Source organism: Aotus nancymaae, unplaced genomic scaffold, assembly GCF_030222135.1.
Source record: "Aotus nancymaae isolate 86718 unplaced genomic scaffold, 86718_ANA_hifiasm-v0.15.2.pri h1tg000021l, whole genome shotgun sequence".
In the NCBI taxonomy this organism is placed as follows: domain Eukaryota; kingdom Metazoa; phylum Chordata; class Mammalia; order Primates; family Aotidae; genus Aotus; species Aotus nancymaae.
Window position 1 is genome coordinate 21,109,523 of NW_026988433.1, and position 15,155 is coordinate 21,124,677.

The 15,155-nt window shown below is 40.3% G+C and overlaps 1 protein-coding gene across 1 annotated transcript in view; it reads left to right on the plus strand.

Annotated features, from left to right (window-relative positions):
• NAA25 (N-alpha-acetyltransferase 25, NatB auxiliary subunit) overlaps positions 1 to 15,155 on the plus strand; it is a 76,428-nt gene that overhangs the window by 17,495 nt on the left and 43,778 nt on the right. Inside the window, exons 4-9 of the mRNA XM_064379822.1 lie at positions 1,982 to 2,100; positions 7,170 to 7,244; positions 9,165 to 9,272; positions 9,654 to 9,732; positions 12,401 to 12,512; positions 13,428 to 13,517. Of these exons, the coding sequence (XP_064235892.1) occupies positions 1,982 to 2,100; positions 7,170 to 7,244; positions 9,165 to 9,272; positions 9,654 to 9,732; positions 12,401 to 12,512; positions 13,428 to 13,517 (583 nt within the window). The remainder of the gene's footprint in view (positions 1 to 1,981; positions 2,101 to 7,169; positions 7,245 to 9,164; positions 9,273 to 9,653; positions 9,733 to 12,400; positions 12,513 to 13,427; positions 13,518 to 15,155) is intronic.

Consider the following 15,155-nt stretch of genomic DNA (forward strand, 5'->3'; position numbering starts at 1 on the left):
CCAGGCTGGTCTCAAACTGCTGACCTCATGTGATCCACCTGCCTTGGTCTCCTAAAATGCTGGGATTACAGGCGTGAGCCACTGCGCCTGGCCTCCTCTATCAATCTTAATTCTCCTTTTACCTACCAGGAGTTACTTGCTATTCTGAATATTTTTTATTCTCTTGCTTTTCTTTTAATGTTTATTACATTTGTTTCTCTTAGTAATACATTATTAGTTTTGCTTAATTTTAAACTTTGTTAGTGTATCTGTACTGTATGTATTCTATGACTTGCATTTTTTATCTAATAGCCAAATGACTGTAGTTAATTCATTTTTATTATCACAAAATGTTTCACTGGGTAACTACATTACAATATTTAGGATTGGAATTGTGAAGTCATGGGGTAAGTGTATGTTTAGCTTAAAGAAAGGTAATGTCAACTTCTTTTATAAATAGAACAGCAGTTTTTTAGTTCTGATTGCTTCACATGCTTGTCAACACTTGGTATTCTTTCTCTCTTCATTCATTCAGATACCTCAGATTGTAACACTTGGTATTTGTAACCTTAAATATTTTCACCAATTTTTTTTTTTTTTTGAGACGTGGTTTTGCTGTGTTGCCCAGGCTAGTTTTGAATTCCTGGGCTCAATCAGTCCACCTGTCTCAGCCTCCCAGAGTGCTAGGATTATAGGCATGAGCCAGTGTACTCAGCCTCAATTTTGTTTTTAATTGTTAAGAAAGATAAAACTTAAGAGTTGAGGTATTATATCTGAATATTTAAGGGTTATGTTGATTTGGGGATATGGATTCTTCTCCAGTGTTTAAAAAAAAATCATTTACTCCACAAATATTGTTGGAATGTTTCTCTATGGCTGGTATTCTGTCAGAGTGAAAGATAAAAGATGCACTTTGGGCTGGGTGTAGTGGCTCATGCCTGTAATCCCACCATTTTGGGAGGCTGAGGTGGGTGGATCACCTGAGGTTAGGAGTTCAAGACCAGCCTGACCAACATGGAGAAACCCCCCATTTCTACTAAAAATACAAAATTACCTGGACATGGTAATCCCAGCTACTCGAGAGGCTGAGGCAGGAGAATTGCTTGAACCTGGGAGGTGGAGGTTGTGGTGAGCCGAGATTGTGCCATTGCACTCCAGCCTGGGCAACAGAGTGAAACACTGTCTCAAAAAAAAAATTTCACTTTCTGCTGTCATGTCACTCATAGTCTATAAGGAGAAATAGATCAATAGACAGTGTACTATGCTATGTATTAATGAATGCTGCAGTTTAGCCTGGGCAACGTGGTAAAACCCTGTCTCTACAAAAAATAAGGCAGTCGTGGTGGCACGTGCCTGTAGTCCCAGGTACTTGGGAAGCTGAAGTCAGAGAATCACCTCAGCTTGAAAGGTCGAGGCTACAGTGAGCTGTGATTGTGCCATTGCACTCTAGCCTGGGCAACAGAGTGAGACCCTGTCTCCAAAAAAAGAAAAAAAGGCTACAGTATACTTATATAAGATTCCAAGATGGGAGAGGGAGGCAGTGATCAAATTGCAGTGGAGGAGCAGAGATGGTATTTAGGGAAAGTCTTACAGTTCAGCTTACAGTTGAATTGGGTCTTGGCTGATGGTCACTGAGTATAAAAGAGAGGAAAGGAGAATTCAGGCAGAGGGATGAATGTAGAGGCATAGAGGTATGTATGATATAACCCAGAGAATCTGGTGGAACTACAGATAGTTTGTGGCTACATGATAAAGTGCTGAGGGAAAGAGGAGACAGAGGCCAGATCCTAGAGGGTCTTATACGTTGTAAATGTTATGAGGAGGCTTGACCTATTCCATGCTTCATCCAAACACCACCTAACCAAGAGATGAGTGATGACTGGATGAGGCAAAGCAGATACTTCTTCCATAATAATAGGAGACAGCTATTTCTGCCAAATAGAAAGAATGCCATTAGAATTTTCTTGAAGTATAACTTAAATCTTATTTCTCTTTATCTTAGCGGAGTTAGTTACAAAACTTTATGAGGCAGCTGTGAAGAAAGTTCCCAATAGTGAGGAGTATCACTCTCACCTCTTCATGGCCTATGCCAGAGTGGGTGAATACAAGAAAATGCAACAGGTAATTTGATCCCCAAACCTACTGGGCTATGGGATTTACTATTAGAGGTAAAAGTCTCTTTCGTGTGATTTAACTGCACTGAATGTCTGTGTGTGTGTGTGTGTGTGTGTGTGTGCGCGCGCGCGCGCGTGTGTGTGTAGAACTGAATTTATGGATTTTTTTGTGTGGAGGTCAGTTGTTTTCCTTATGTGTTTAAAGTTGAACTATTACTCAAGTTCTTTAAATGTTTTATTTGGGAATAAGTTGATTGCTGTTTTGTGGCCTAATGGTATGTTTTGTTTGGTTTTGGTAATTCAGCTTCAAATTGTCCCACTGCATCAGATTGCTGATAAATTTTCAGAAAATGGGCAGATATACCAGAGCAAAAAATGAACAACTATGGAAAGAGTAACTTTAAAGTTTACATCTAATTTGTAAATTTTAACTGTTGATAGCTTGCTAAGATTTTTAAATCCACCAGGGGAAAAATCTCTGTTGCCTGGGATTTTTAATTTATTTATTTATTTTTTTGGCCTGAGAAAGCTTATTTGCTATGCTAGCTACCATATTTTAGGTATTCTTTACATACATCTGAAGGAGCCTCATTTGAACACATTTGATAGGTTGTGCATAAAGCTGACATCTCAGAGAAGTGAAACTGTCACTATTAAGCCTATAAATGGTTATGATATCAAGTGGGTTTTTTTTTTTTTTTTTTTTTTTTTGAGATGGAGTTTTGCTCTTGTTGCCCAGGCTGGACTGCAATGGTGCGATCTCGGCTCACTGCAACCTCCACTTCCTGGGTTCAAGTGATTCTTCTGCCTCAGCCTCCTCAGTAGCTGGGGTTACAGGCGCACACCACCACGCCCAGCTAACTTTCGTTATTTTTAGTAGGCACGGGGTTTCACCATGTTGGTCAGGCTGCTCTTGAACTCCTGACCTTGTGATCCGCCCGCCTTGGCCTCCCAAAGTGCTGGGATTAACAGGCGTGAGCCATTGAGCCTGGCAAGTTTTTGTATTTTTAATAGAGACGGGTTTTACCATGTTGGTCTGGCTGGTCTTGAACTCCTGACCTCAAGTGATCTGCCCACCTCAGCCTCCCAAAGTGCTGGGATTACAAGTGTGAGCCACCGTGCCCAGCTAATTTTTATACTGTCATTGTTGCTACTTAAGGAAGTTATAATTTCTTAGTTTAAGTATATTTATTTTGAGTGTGGAATGTCAGTTTGAGGTAATAGGTATTTCACAAATTTAATGTCATGTTTCATATGGATGTAGGTTTTTGTTTGATTTGCTCACTGCTGATTTTCCTTCACCTAGGATAGCATCTGCACAATAATTATTTGTTAAGCAAATGAATGATTTGTATAAACTGGTAGAGGTAGGAGGGAGGGAAAGTTAAGAGCTGCTGCTGCCCCAAATGACATCTCTGGCTGGTAATATCTAAAACCACCATAAATGAAGAGTAGCTAGTTATTCATATGGTGATAAGACTTTCCTTTTTCTGTAAATGACATTCCCATTCTGAGTCACCAACTTAGATCCATGTTTTTAAACTTGTCTGTCATAAAAATTTTTCTGTTTCAGCAGATTATCAGAGACTGCAAAATCATAGGGTATGGACATGAAATTTTGGCATTGCATTTTATATTAAAAATTTATATTCTGATGTTATGTATTTATCTCTGTATGTCATACTAAAAATGTTTTCCCATATTCTCAATTAAAATGGATTTCGTAACTTTAATTTTATTTATTTATTTTTGAAAATTTATTCATTTTTTGTAGAGATGGGATTTCGCTATGTCCTGGGCTGATCTGGAACTGCTGGACTCAACAGTCCTCCTGCCTCAGCTTCCCAAAATGCAGGGATTACAGGCATGAGCCGCTGTGCCCAGCTGGTTTTCTAACTCAAAAAAAAAATTATTATTTTTTCTTTTGATTGTAAAGCCTTCCTAGAGATGAATGGAATTTCCTAACATTTTTCATTCCATACCTGTGGAGTATATGTACCCCAGTGTTAGAAGCAGTTACCTCTAGCCATCTTAGACTCTCCTATCCTGTATGTCCTTGTTGTCTCCAGATCATCTTCATTCTACCTCTGCTGTATCTTTTTTTTTTGAGATGGAATTTCACTCATGTTGCCCAGGCTGGAGTGCAGTGGTGCAATTCCGCCCCACTGCAACCTCTACCTCCAGGGTTCAAGAGATTCTCCTGCCTCAGTTCCCCAAGCAGCTGAGATGACAGGCACTCGCCACCATGCCCAGCTAATTTTCTTTCTTTCTTTCTTTTTTTTTTTTGAGACAGAGTTTCACTGTTGTTGCCCAGGCTGGAGTGCAGTGGCATGATTTTGGCTCACCACAACCTCCGCCTCCCGAATTCAAGCGATTCTCCTGTCTCAGCCTCCTGAGTAGCTGGGATTACAGGCATGTGCCGCCACCCCCGGCTAATTTTGTATTTTATTACAGACAGGGTCTCTCCATGTTGGTCAGGCTGGTCTTGAACTCCTCACTTCAGGTGATCTGCCTGCCTTGGACTCCCAGAGTACTGGGATTACAGGCTTGAGACACTGTGCTTGGCCCTAATTTTCATATTTTTAGTAGAGACAGGGTTTTACCACATTGGCCATGCTGGTCTCAAACTCCTGCCTCAGCCTCCCAAAGAGCTGGGATTACAGGCGTGAGCCACCATGCCGGGCCTCTGCTGTATCTTTCCAGGTCTCTTTTCTATTTGATCTTCCCCATCCTGGTTTCATGCCTCATCACCTCACCTTTTCTTTCTTCCTATTGTTTCTTCACAGTAACTGCTAAGATGCTATTCCTAGAAAAGTATAGATTTATACATATTACTTCTCTATTCTGTATAGACTGTTTTTTAATACCTTACAACAAAAGTATCTTGGTTTGCCTTTCAGCGTTTTTCCTACTACTCCTTGTTTTAGCCAGACATCCTGCTTGTTCTTATCAACATAAATCCCTTGACTTTCTTTAATTGTTTTTTGTTCAGACTTGTTTTTTTCCTACTTTGAGTTGATTCACTTGCCCATTCACCTCAAATATTTGTAGTTTTATATGTATCTTTACCATACCCCATTTCCCCCATCCCCCAGATGTTCTGTTTAACCTTCAAAGTCATCTAAAAGGTGGCTACTTTGGAGGTGTGTTAATGATAAAGCCTCCCCTCTCTACTTTCCCTTAAAGAAAGAAAAGGTAAGGAAAAGAGCAAATTTGCTTTCCTAGGAAACACCCTAGCATGGTGTTTTGCATAGAACATTTATTTTTATTTTATTTTATTTTTTGAGAAGGCGTCTTGCTGTGACACCAGGCTGGAGTACAGTGGTGCAATCTTGACTCACTGCAACCTCCAGCTCCCGGTTCAAGTGATTCTTCCGCCTCAGCCTCCCAAGTAGCTGGGACTACAAGCGTGCACCACCACGCCTGGCTAATTTTTGTATTTTTTAGTAGCGATGGTGTTTCACCATGTTGGTCAGGATGGTCTTGATCTCTTGACCTCATGATCCACCCGCCTTGGCCTCCGAAAGTGCTGGGATTACAGGTATGTGCCACTGTGCCTGGCCAGAACATTTATTTTTATTATTATTTTTTAAATTTTGAGATAGGGTCGGTCTCTGTTCCCGGGCTGGAGTGCAGTGGTGTGATCACAGCTCACTGTAGCCTTGACCTCCCCGGGCTCGGTGATCCTCTCACCTCAGCCTCTCGAGTAGCTGGGACCACAGGTGCATGCCACCACACCTGGTTAATGCGTGTGTGTGTGTGTGTGTGTGTATGTGTCTGTGTGTGTCTGTGTCTGTGTGTATGTGTAGTTTATAGAGACAAGATTTCACAATGTTGCTCAGGCTGGTCTCAAACTCCTTGGGCTCAAGCGATCCTCCTACCTCAGCCTCCAAAAATGTTGGGATTACAGGCATAAGTCATCATGCCTGGCCTAGGACATTGATTGATTGATGGATTGATCGATTGGAGACAGAGTCTCGCTCTATTGCCCAGGCTAGAGTGCAGTGGCGCAGTCTCTGATCACTGCAATCTCTGCCTCCCGGGCTCAAGCAATTCTCCTGTCAGTCTCCCGAGTAGCTTGGATTACAGATGCCCACCAACACACCCAGCTTATTTTTGTATTTTTAGTAGAGATGGCTTTTCTCCATGCTGGCTGGGTTGGCCTCGAACTCTTGACCTCAGGTGACCTCCCAGCCTTGGCCTCCCAAAGTGCTGGGATTACAGGCATGAGCCACTACGCCTGGCCCAAGACATTTATTTTTATTGCTAAATACATTTCAGTCATTTATGTATTTGTCTTCTCCCTCGCTTTTAAGTGCCTTTGGGGCAGGGACTCGATCTTTGTATCTTTGGCAGGAATAGATAGTTTCTTTTACTTAATAGGAGCTCTATGTAATTTTTGAAGTAGATTGGCAGTAGGCAAAAGATTAAAAAACATATAAAAATTAGCTGATGCAGTTCTTAGCATCAGTTACTAGTTGGCTGATTTAAGACAGAATCTCAATCATGCTTGAATAGGTCTGCTTTAATCCTTTTTAAAAGTGTTTCTGCTTTTAAGCATTTGCATATTATACATTTCATAATGAAAGATTTCAGTTTTAATTACTGGAATCTTGAGGGAACCTTATTTTCCTAACCTAAGGAAGAATTTTTGAATTATGACATGGTAATATTTTCTGATTGAAGTTTAAGTGTATTCTCTGGGTTTGTTTATTTGTTTTTACTAATAACTCATTAGTATGGTGTTTTTAGTAAAGTTTATCGATGTACAATTATGAGCCAAATGTTTTGTTTGCTTTGTAGTCTTCTAGAACTATATTGGATTGCAGTGAATTCTAGAAATATTGGACTTAAGTTTAGAAAAATCTGGTTCAGAAAGTGAAATATCACTCATAATGTGAAAATTCACCTTTGTGATTACTGCTGTTACTCTAGTCATCAAGTCACTAGGCATTTACACTAACTGGGATATGTAAATACCTTCCTATTCTCCTAAGAAACTTTCTGCCATGTATCTAGATCATTAATTGCCCTCTGTATTGTTTTCTAAATAAAATATTTATGGTTCTCTTTCAGGCCGGCATGGCTCTATATAAGATTGTCCCCAAAAATCCCTACTACTTTTGGTCTGTGATGAGCTTAATTATGCAAGTGAGTATGGCATTCAGAATGGGATTGAGGTTTGCTTTTATGTTTTACATAGTCATTGTCCTCAGTGTGCCTTCTGAACTTATTTTAGACAAGATCCTGCTCTGTCTGTCACCCAGGCAGGAGTACAATGGTGCAGTCATAGCTCACTGCTGCCTTGACCTCCTGGGCTCAAGTGATCCGTCTACCTCACCCTTCCAAGTAGCTGGGACTACATGTGCATACCACCTCACCTGGCTAATTAAAAAAAAAGCAACTTTTTTTGTAGACACAGGGTCTTGCTCTTTTGACCAGGCTGGTCTTGAATTCCTGGGTTCAAGTAGTCCTCCTGCCTTAACCTCCCAAAGTGCTGGGATTACAGGCATGAGCCTCTGCATCCAGCTGTGAACATTTTGTGCAATGTGTTGCAGCATGTCAAACAGGGACTTTATGTGTTGTCAGTTAAGTTAGGGATTTTGAGTATTTATGAGTTGGTATATCAGTTTATTTCTGCAGCATGAACTGTATTTCCCCTGAATCTCTGATCTATTTCAAGCATGAGCCTTGAAATGTTTAATATTACAACTTGTGGTTTGCCTTTAAGACAATATTGTTGGTTAGTGAATGCTCATTGAACGGGGTGGCCTTCTTTTATTACTTCTCCTTTCTGAGCCTCAGTTTGCTCTTTTGCAGAAAGGAGACAGTTCTCTCCCAGGGACCGAGAGATTCTGTATAGGAGAAGATGAGGAGGAAGTAATTAAAAGTAGTGATTAAGAGCGGATGTCATGGGGTCTGCCTTCATACACTAGCTTTATCACATGTCTTAAAGAGAGCTGTTGTAGGAAACTCTTAGCCTTAATTTCTTTTTTTTTTCCTGTTGTCCAAGCTAGAGTGCAGTGAACTCAGCTTACTATACTTCCTGGGTTCAAGCGATTCTCATGCCTCAGCCTCCTGAGTAACTCTTAGCCTTAATTTCTTTTTTTTTTCCTGTTGTCCAAGCTAGAGTGCAGTGAACTCAGCTTACTATACTTCCTGGGTTCAAGCGATTCTCATGCCTCAGCCTCCTGAGTAACTCTTAGCCTTAATTTCTTTTTTTTTTCTGTTGTCCAAGCTAGAGTGCAGTGAACTCAGCTTACCTATATCTCCTGGGTTCAAGCGATTCTCATGCCTCAGCCTCCTGAGTAGCTAAGATTACAAGCATGCACCACCACACACACCCAGCTAATTTTTTTTTTCTTCTTCAGTAGAGACGGGGTTTTGTTGTGTTGGCCAGGCTGTTCTCAAACTCCTGGCCTCAAGGGATCCACCTGTCTCAGCCTCCCAGAGTGCTAAGATTACAGACATGAGCCACCATGCCTAGCCTAACCTTAGTTTCTTTATAAAATAAGCATAATAAGCATAATACCTTGAAAGGTTTTTTTTTTTTTTTACAAGGATTAAGTGAGTTGTGAGCAGAATCTGGTGTAACTATTAATTTCATGTGTTAATTTTAGTTACCAATTTAAGGTAACTAGCTACTAGTAAACTGTGTAACAGAAGGAATTGACATTTCTCTTTTTCTAATGTGAACATCTTAAAGATACCTGGAATGCTTTCCTCTTCAAATACCTGATAATACTGATTATGTATAATAAACAGTATAGGCATGCTCCCTCTTTACATACTTCTAGAAAAATGTATAAATAACCTACTTAAATGCTAGGTTGTATTGTAGGAAGCTCAGTATTTCAATAACACATAGGATAATGAATCTTGAGTAAGGAAATCTTTTATAAAGCAAACCCCTGTCTAATGTACCTCCTTGGCAGGGAATTTAAATTAGGTCTGATATTTGACATGGTGGATTGATAATTATGTGCCCAAGTCACAGTAATGGTCTGCATGTTAATATAAATAGTGCAAGCAGGGGAGAAATTAGAATGAAATGTTATTTTCTTCTTTCAGTCTATATCGGCACAGGATGAAAACCTCTCAAAAACAATGTTTCTGCCCCTTGCTGAGAGAATGGTGGAAAAAATGGTGAAAGAGGACAAGATAGAAGCCGAGGCCGAAGTGAGTATTTTAAGCCCTAGTTTTGTGTTTTCATTTTTTTTTTTTTTTTGCTAGTGCTACAATATTATGTTACGATATTATAAACTGTTGTTTTATTCCAGTTTGATAGCTGGGTCCTCACTCTTGGCCTTCAGGTAAATGTGAAGTGCTCAGCTTAGGTCTAATGATCACTGAGCTGTTTGCATCAAGTTCTCTAGACTGAGATGTGTATAGACTGGAGAGATTTAGTTGGAGAAGACCCTGTTACCTGCTGCTTACTGTCAGTTTCATCTCATTTGAAGATATGCTCTATTAAATGACTTTTTAAAAACCTATAAATGACGATCTTTTTATTATTGAAAAATTTCAGACGTTGCACTTCTTGTTTTTCTTCCTTGTAAGGTTGAACTTTATTATATGATCCTGGAACGTTTGGGAAAGTACCAGGAGGCCTTGGATGTCATCAGAGGGAAATTAGGAGGTAATTTAAAAAATTTTTCTTGAAGCTTTTTTCTTTCCTATTTAATCATGAAAAATGTTTATTGTAGAAAATTTCCACATAAGGATATAAAGACATAAAAAAACACTTTTGATATTTTGTTACATTCTTCCAGACTTTTCTGTATGTAATAAATTTATTTTTATTAGTAGTAGATCCAAAATAAATTTATTCTTAAAAATGTTTTTACTTGAAAATAATTAACAGATTCAGAAACTTCAAGGAGTGTGAAAGATTATGCTCCAGATCTCTAGCCCTCTTCCTCTAGGTTTTCTTCCAGTTGTCCTTTATATTCTTCTAAATATTTATCTTCCCCACTTTTTTTTTAAACACAAGTGAAAACAGTATACCTGGCTCATAGAATAATCTTTCCCAGTTACACAATGTTTTTATTAAAAAAATTTCTTTTCTTTAAAAATTTTAAATTAATTAATGCCCCTCTAGTCAGGATTCATACTCTGTAGATACAACAAACATTCCTTCTGTATTTACCTGTCTGTCTTATGAGTCTTATGAAGGCATTTGAGTTTGTGACCTCTGCTCTTATACCCATTATTTATTTTTATTATTTATTTATTTTAAAGAAATGAGGTCTCACTGTGTTGCCCAGACTGGACTTGAACTCCTGGGCTCAAGTGATTCTCCTGCCTTAGCCTCCCAACTAGCTAGGACTATGGGCACGCACCACCACACTGGGCTCCGTTATTTCTTTCATTTTTTGAGACAGAGTCTCACTCTTTCGCTAGGCTGGAGTGTAGTGGCACAATCTCAGCTCACTGCAACCTCTGCCTCCCAGGTTCAAGCGTTTCTACTGCTTCAGCCTCCCGAGTAGCTGGGACTACAGACACGTGCCATCATGCCTAGCTAATTTTTGTATTTATAGTAGAGACGAGTTTTCACCATATTGGTCAGGATGATCTCTATCTCTTGACCTCATGGTCAGCCCGCCTCAGCCTCCCAATGTGCTGGGATTATAGGCATGAGCCACGACACCCAGCCTCCAATATTTTATTATTATTTTAACTGAATAGTATTTTCTAGAGATAAAGTTCACTACGTCACTCTCTTTAATGACTGTCCAATGTTCCACAGTATGAATGTAGACAATTTAACCAGTTCTTGATGGATATTTAGGCTACTCACAATAAACTTTTTTTTTTTTTTTTTGAGACAGGGCCTTGTTCTGTTACCCAGACTGGAATGCAGTAGCACCATCTCAGCTCACTGTAGCCTTGACCTCCTGGGTTTAAGTGATCCTCTCACCGCAGCCTCCTAAATAGCTAGGACTCCAGGTGTGTGCCACCATACCTGGCTAATTTTTGTAGTTTTTGTAGAGACGCAGACTCACTATGTTGCCCAGGCTGGTCCTGAACTCCTAGGCTCAGGCAATCTGCCTGCTTCAACCTCCCAAAGTGCTGGCATTACTACAGGTGCGACCCATCAGGCCCGGCCTTTTTCTTTTCTTTTTTGTTTTTTTAAACTAGATTATAGCTTTATGGATAGTTAAAATTTAGATTCTCAACAAGACATTCATAATGTAATTGTTGGTGTCCTTAATCTGCTAAACAGTTGGGCAAATTTAATTTGGTTAGAACTGTCATCCTAGTTTTTTCGTTTGCAGTTGTTTGGAAAGAGTTGGATTCATCTCTGCTTTCTTTTGTCTTCTTCCAACATCTCACCTTTCTCACCTCATGTTAGCCCAGCCCTATTTGATGTTTTGGAACTGTATGGATGGGCAGCCTATGGACTAAATTTACTAGGCCCTAGATGCTGTTGGGATTTTATAAGTATGTCCCATGTACTGTTAATAGATCTTCAATCCATTACATTGTGGATCCTATCATTTTACAAAGAAAATGATTATAAAAGTGTAGTGTCAGTAATGTACTTTTTTTTTTGGCAGTAAAACAGTCTTTAGTAAGGTAGTAGTAGTTTGTATGTAATAGTGGTCCCATTTTCTAAGAGAGTGAGTAAGAAAATGTGACATTTAGCCTGGGCCTGGTAGCTCATGCCTGTTATCACCTGAGGTCGGGAGTTCAAGACCAGCCTGGCCAACATGGTGAAACCCCATCTCTACTAAAAATACAAAAATTAGCCAGATGTGGTGGCAGGTACTTGTAATCCCAGCTACTTGGGAGGCTGAGACAGGAAAATCTCTTGAACCCAGGAGGCAGAGGTTGCAGTGGGCCGAGATTGTGCCACCATACTCTAGCCTGGGCGACAAGGGCAAAACTCCGTCTCAAAAAAAAAAAAAAAGGCCAGGTGTGGTGGCTCACGCCTGTAATCCCAGCACTTTGGGAGGCTGAAGCAGGCAGATCACCTGAGGTTGGTAGTTCAAGACCAGCCTGACCAACATGGAGAAACCCCGTGTCTACTAAAACTATAAAATTAGCCTGGCATGGTGGCACAGGTCTGTAATCCCAGCTACTCGGGAGGCTGAGAGATAGGAGAATCGCTTGAAACCAGGAGGTGGAGGTGGCTGTGAGCAGAGATCTCGCCATTGCACTCCCGCCTGAGCAACAAAAGCAAAATTCCATCTCAAAAAAAGACAAAAGAAAATGTGACATTTTTCTTCTTGTGGTTGGATTCTATCCTGGTTATTGAGCAGAAATGAAACCAGCTTACCAACTTTTATAACTTCTAATTTTAGAGAAGTTGACAAGTGAGATTCAGAGTCGGGAAAACAAATGCATGGCTATGTACAAGAAGCTGAGCAGGTGGCCAGAGTGCAATGCCCTTTCCCGGCGCCTCTTACTAAAAAAGTGAGTCAAAGGTTTCTTTTCTACCATTTGACTAGTGAGACTTTAAGACTTCACTATTGATTTTCTTGGTGTCTTGTGTTTTAAAGTTTCTAGACATAAACTTTTTTTATAGTAGTTGTGTCCTGCATGTTTGTAACATTTTTAAGGAGGCTTCATCTTTCAGTAGAGTATTATACTGGTACTTGTAGGCCGGGCGTGGTGGCTCATGCCTGTAATCCCAGCACTTGGGGAGGCCGAGGCGGGCAGATCACTTGAGGTCAGGAGTTTGAGACCAGCCCCGCCAACATGGCAAAATCCTGTCTCTACTAAAAATACAAAAATTAGCTAGGTGTGGTAGCCCACATCTGTAGTCCCAGCTGTTTGGGCATCTGAGGCACAAGAATGGTTTGAACCCAGGACGCAGAGGTTGCAGTGAGCTGAGATTGCGCCACTGCACTTCAGCCTGGGTGACAGAGTGAGACTCTGTCTCAAAAAAAAAAAATGGTACTTGTGGCACTATTGTGCTGAATTTTAGTTAGGACTTAAGAATGAACACTGAAAATCATTAATTTCTCAAATTCAATATTCTAAAAGAGTCTTCATTCTTTGCTATAACACTTCTCTCCCCTTCTCTTCATTTCGGAAGTGCTTATGTAGGGACTTTTCTGCTACGAATATTAGTTTTCTAGACTTGGTCATTTTATTGAAGGAAAGAGTAGTTTACTACTGTTTACAAATACAAAGTAGTATTACTTTGAAAATGCCTCTGGAAAATGCCCTTTTAGAGTTGTAAAGGAAACACGGGACTGGTGGGGGTGAGCCAACTTACTACATACTAAAATATAAATTAGAAAATAACTTGAATATCATGGTTCCTAAGGCAGATCTGTCACAACTTGGGTTTAATCCTGTGTGCATCATTCAATCTGATTTTAGCTCAGATGACTGGCAGTTCTATCTGACTTATTTCGATTCTGTCTTTCGACTGATTGAAGAGGCCTGGACTCCTCCTGCTGAAGGTGAACAGTAAGTTGTCTTCTTTCCTGAATTATAATGGCACTTTTTAATATGTGGTAGTGAAAGGCTTTCCTCATAAGCCAATTGAATTCCCTTTTTATGTCTGTAAGAGATTTGGGCCGGGCATGGTGGCTCATGCCTGTAATCCCAGCACTTTGGGAGGCCGAGGTGGGTGGATCACCTGAGGTCAGGAGTTCAAGACTAGCCTGACCAACATGGAGAAACATGGTCTCTAAAAAAAAAAAAAAAAAAAATTAAGAGATTTTTTTCCCCATTTTATAAAGTATAAAATACATGAATTCATTCTAAAAATTTTGTTAGTGTCAAAATATGTTGTGAGCTAATTTCTACTTATCCTGCCATTCCAGAAATAACTCTTATTAACAGTTTGGTGCCTTCTTTCTGATTTAGTTCCATCTTTATGCTAAGATAATTGTTCTTTTTTTTTTGAGACAGAGTTTTGCTCTTGTCACCCAGGCTGAAGTACAATGGCACGATCTTGGCTCACTGCAACCTCTGCCTTCTGGATTCAAGAAATTTTCATGACTCAGCCTCCCGAGTAGTTGGGACTACAGGCACCCATCACCATGCCCAGCTGATTTTTGTATTTTTAGTAGAAACAGAGTTTCACCATGTTGGCAAACCTGGTCTTGAATTCTTGACCTCAGGTGATTCACCTGCTTCGGCCTTCCAGAGTGCTGGGATTATAGGCATGAGCCACTGCACCCAGCTTAATTATTCTTTTTTTTTTAAGACAGAGTCTTGCTCCGTTGCCTAGGCTAGAGTGCAGTGGTGTGGTGTGATTTTGGCTCACTACAGTGAGCCTTTGCTTCCCTGCTTCAAGCAATTGGCCTACCTCAGCCTTCCGAGTAGCTGGGACTACAGGCACCTACCACCATGCCCGGCTAATTTTTTGTATTTTTAGTAGAGATGGGGTTTCACTATGTTAGCTAGGATGGTCTCGATCTCCTGACCTTGTGATTCACCCGCCTTGGCCTCCCAAAGAGCTGGGATTACAGGCATAAGCCACCGAGTCCACCCAATTATTCTTTTTTTTTTTTTTTTTTTTTTGAGACAGAGTCTCACTCTGTCGCCGGGCGCCAGACTGGAGTGCAGTGACGCAATCTCGGCTCACTGCAACCTCTGCCTCCCGGGTTCAAGCAGTTCTCCTGCCTCAGCCACCTGAGTAGCTGGGATTATAGGCACACGCCACCATGCCCAGCTAATTTTTGTGTTTTTAGTAGAGACGGGGTTTCACCATGTTGGCCAGGATGGTCTTGATCTCTTGACCTCGTGATCCGCCTGCCTCGGCCTCCCAAAGTGCTGGGATTACTGGCTTGAGCCACCAGACCCGGCCGCAATTATTCTTATGTTTAATATAAAAATGGGATTGTATTAGACATGATTTGCAACCTGTTATTTTCCGATTTAAAATATATCTTGAACATCTTTCATTTCTGGTACTTGTAGATCTCTTTCATTTTTTTTAAAGTGGCTTACGAGTACTCCAGTGTGCCATAATTCATTTAGCCTTTTCCCTATTGATGATACTTGGATTTTTGAAGATCTCTTTTTTTTCCTTTATCCTTTTGTCATTGGCTATTGTAGGAAGTACTACAATAAAAATGTTTTTTTTTTTAAATAGGC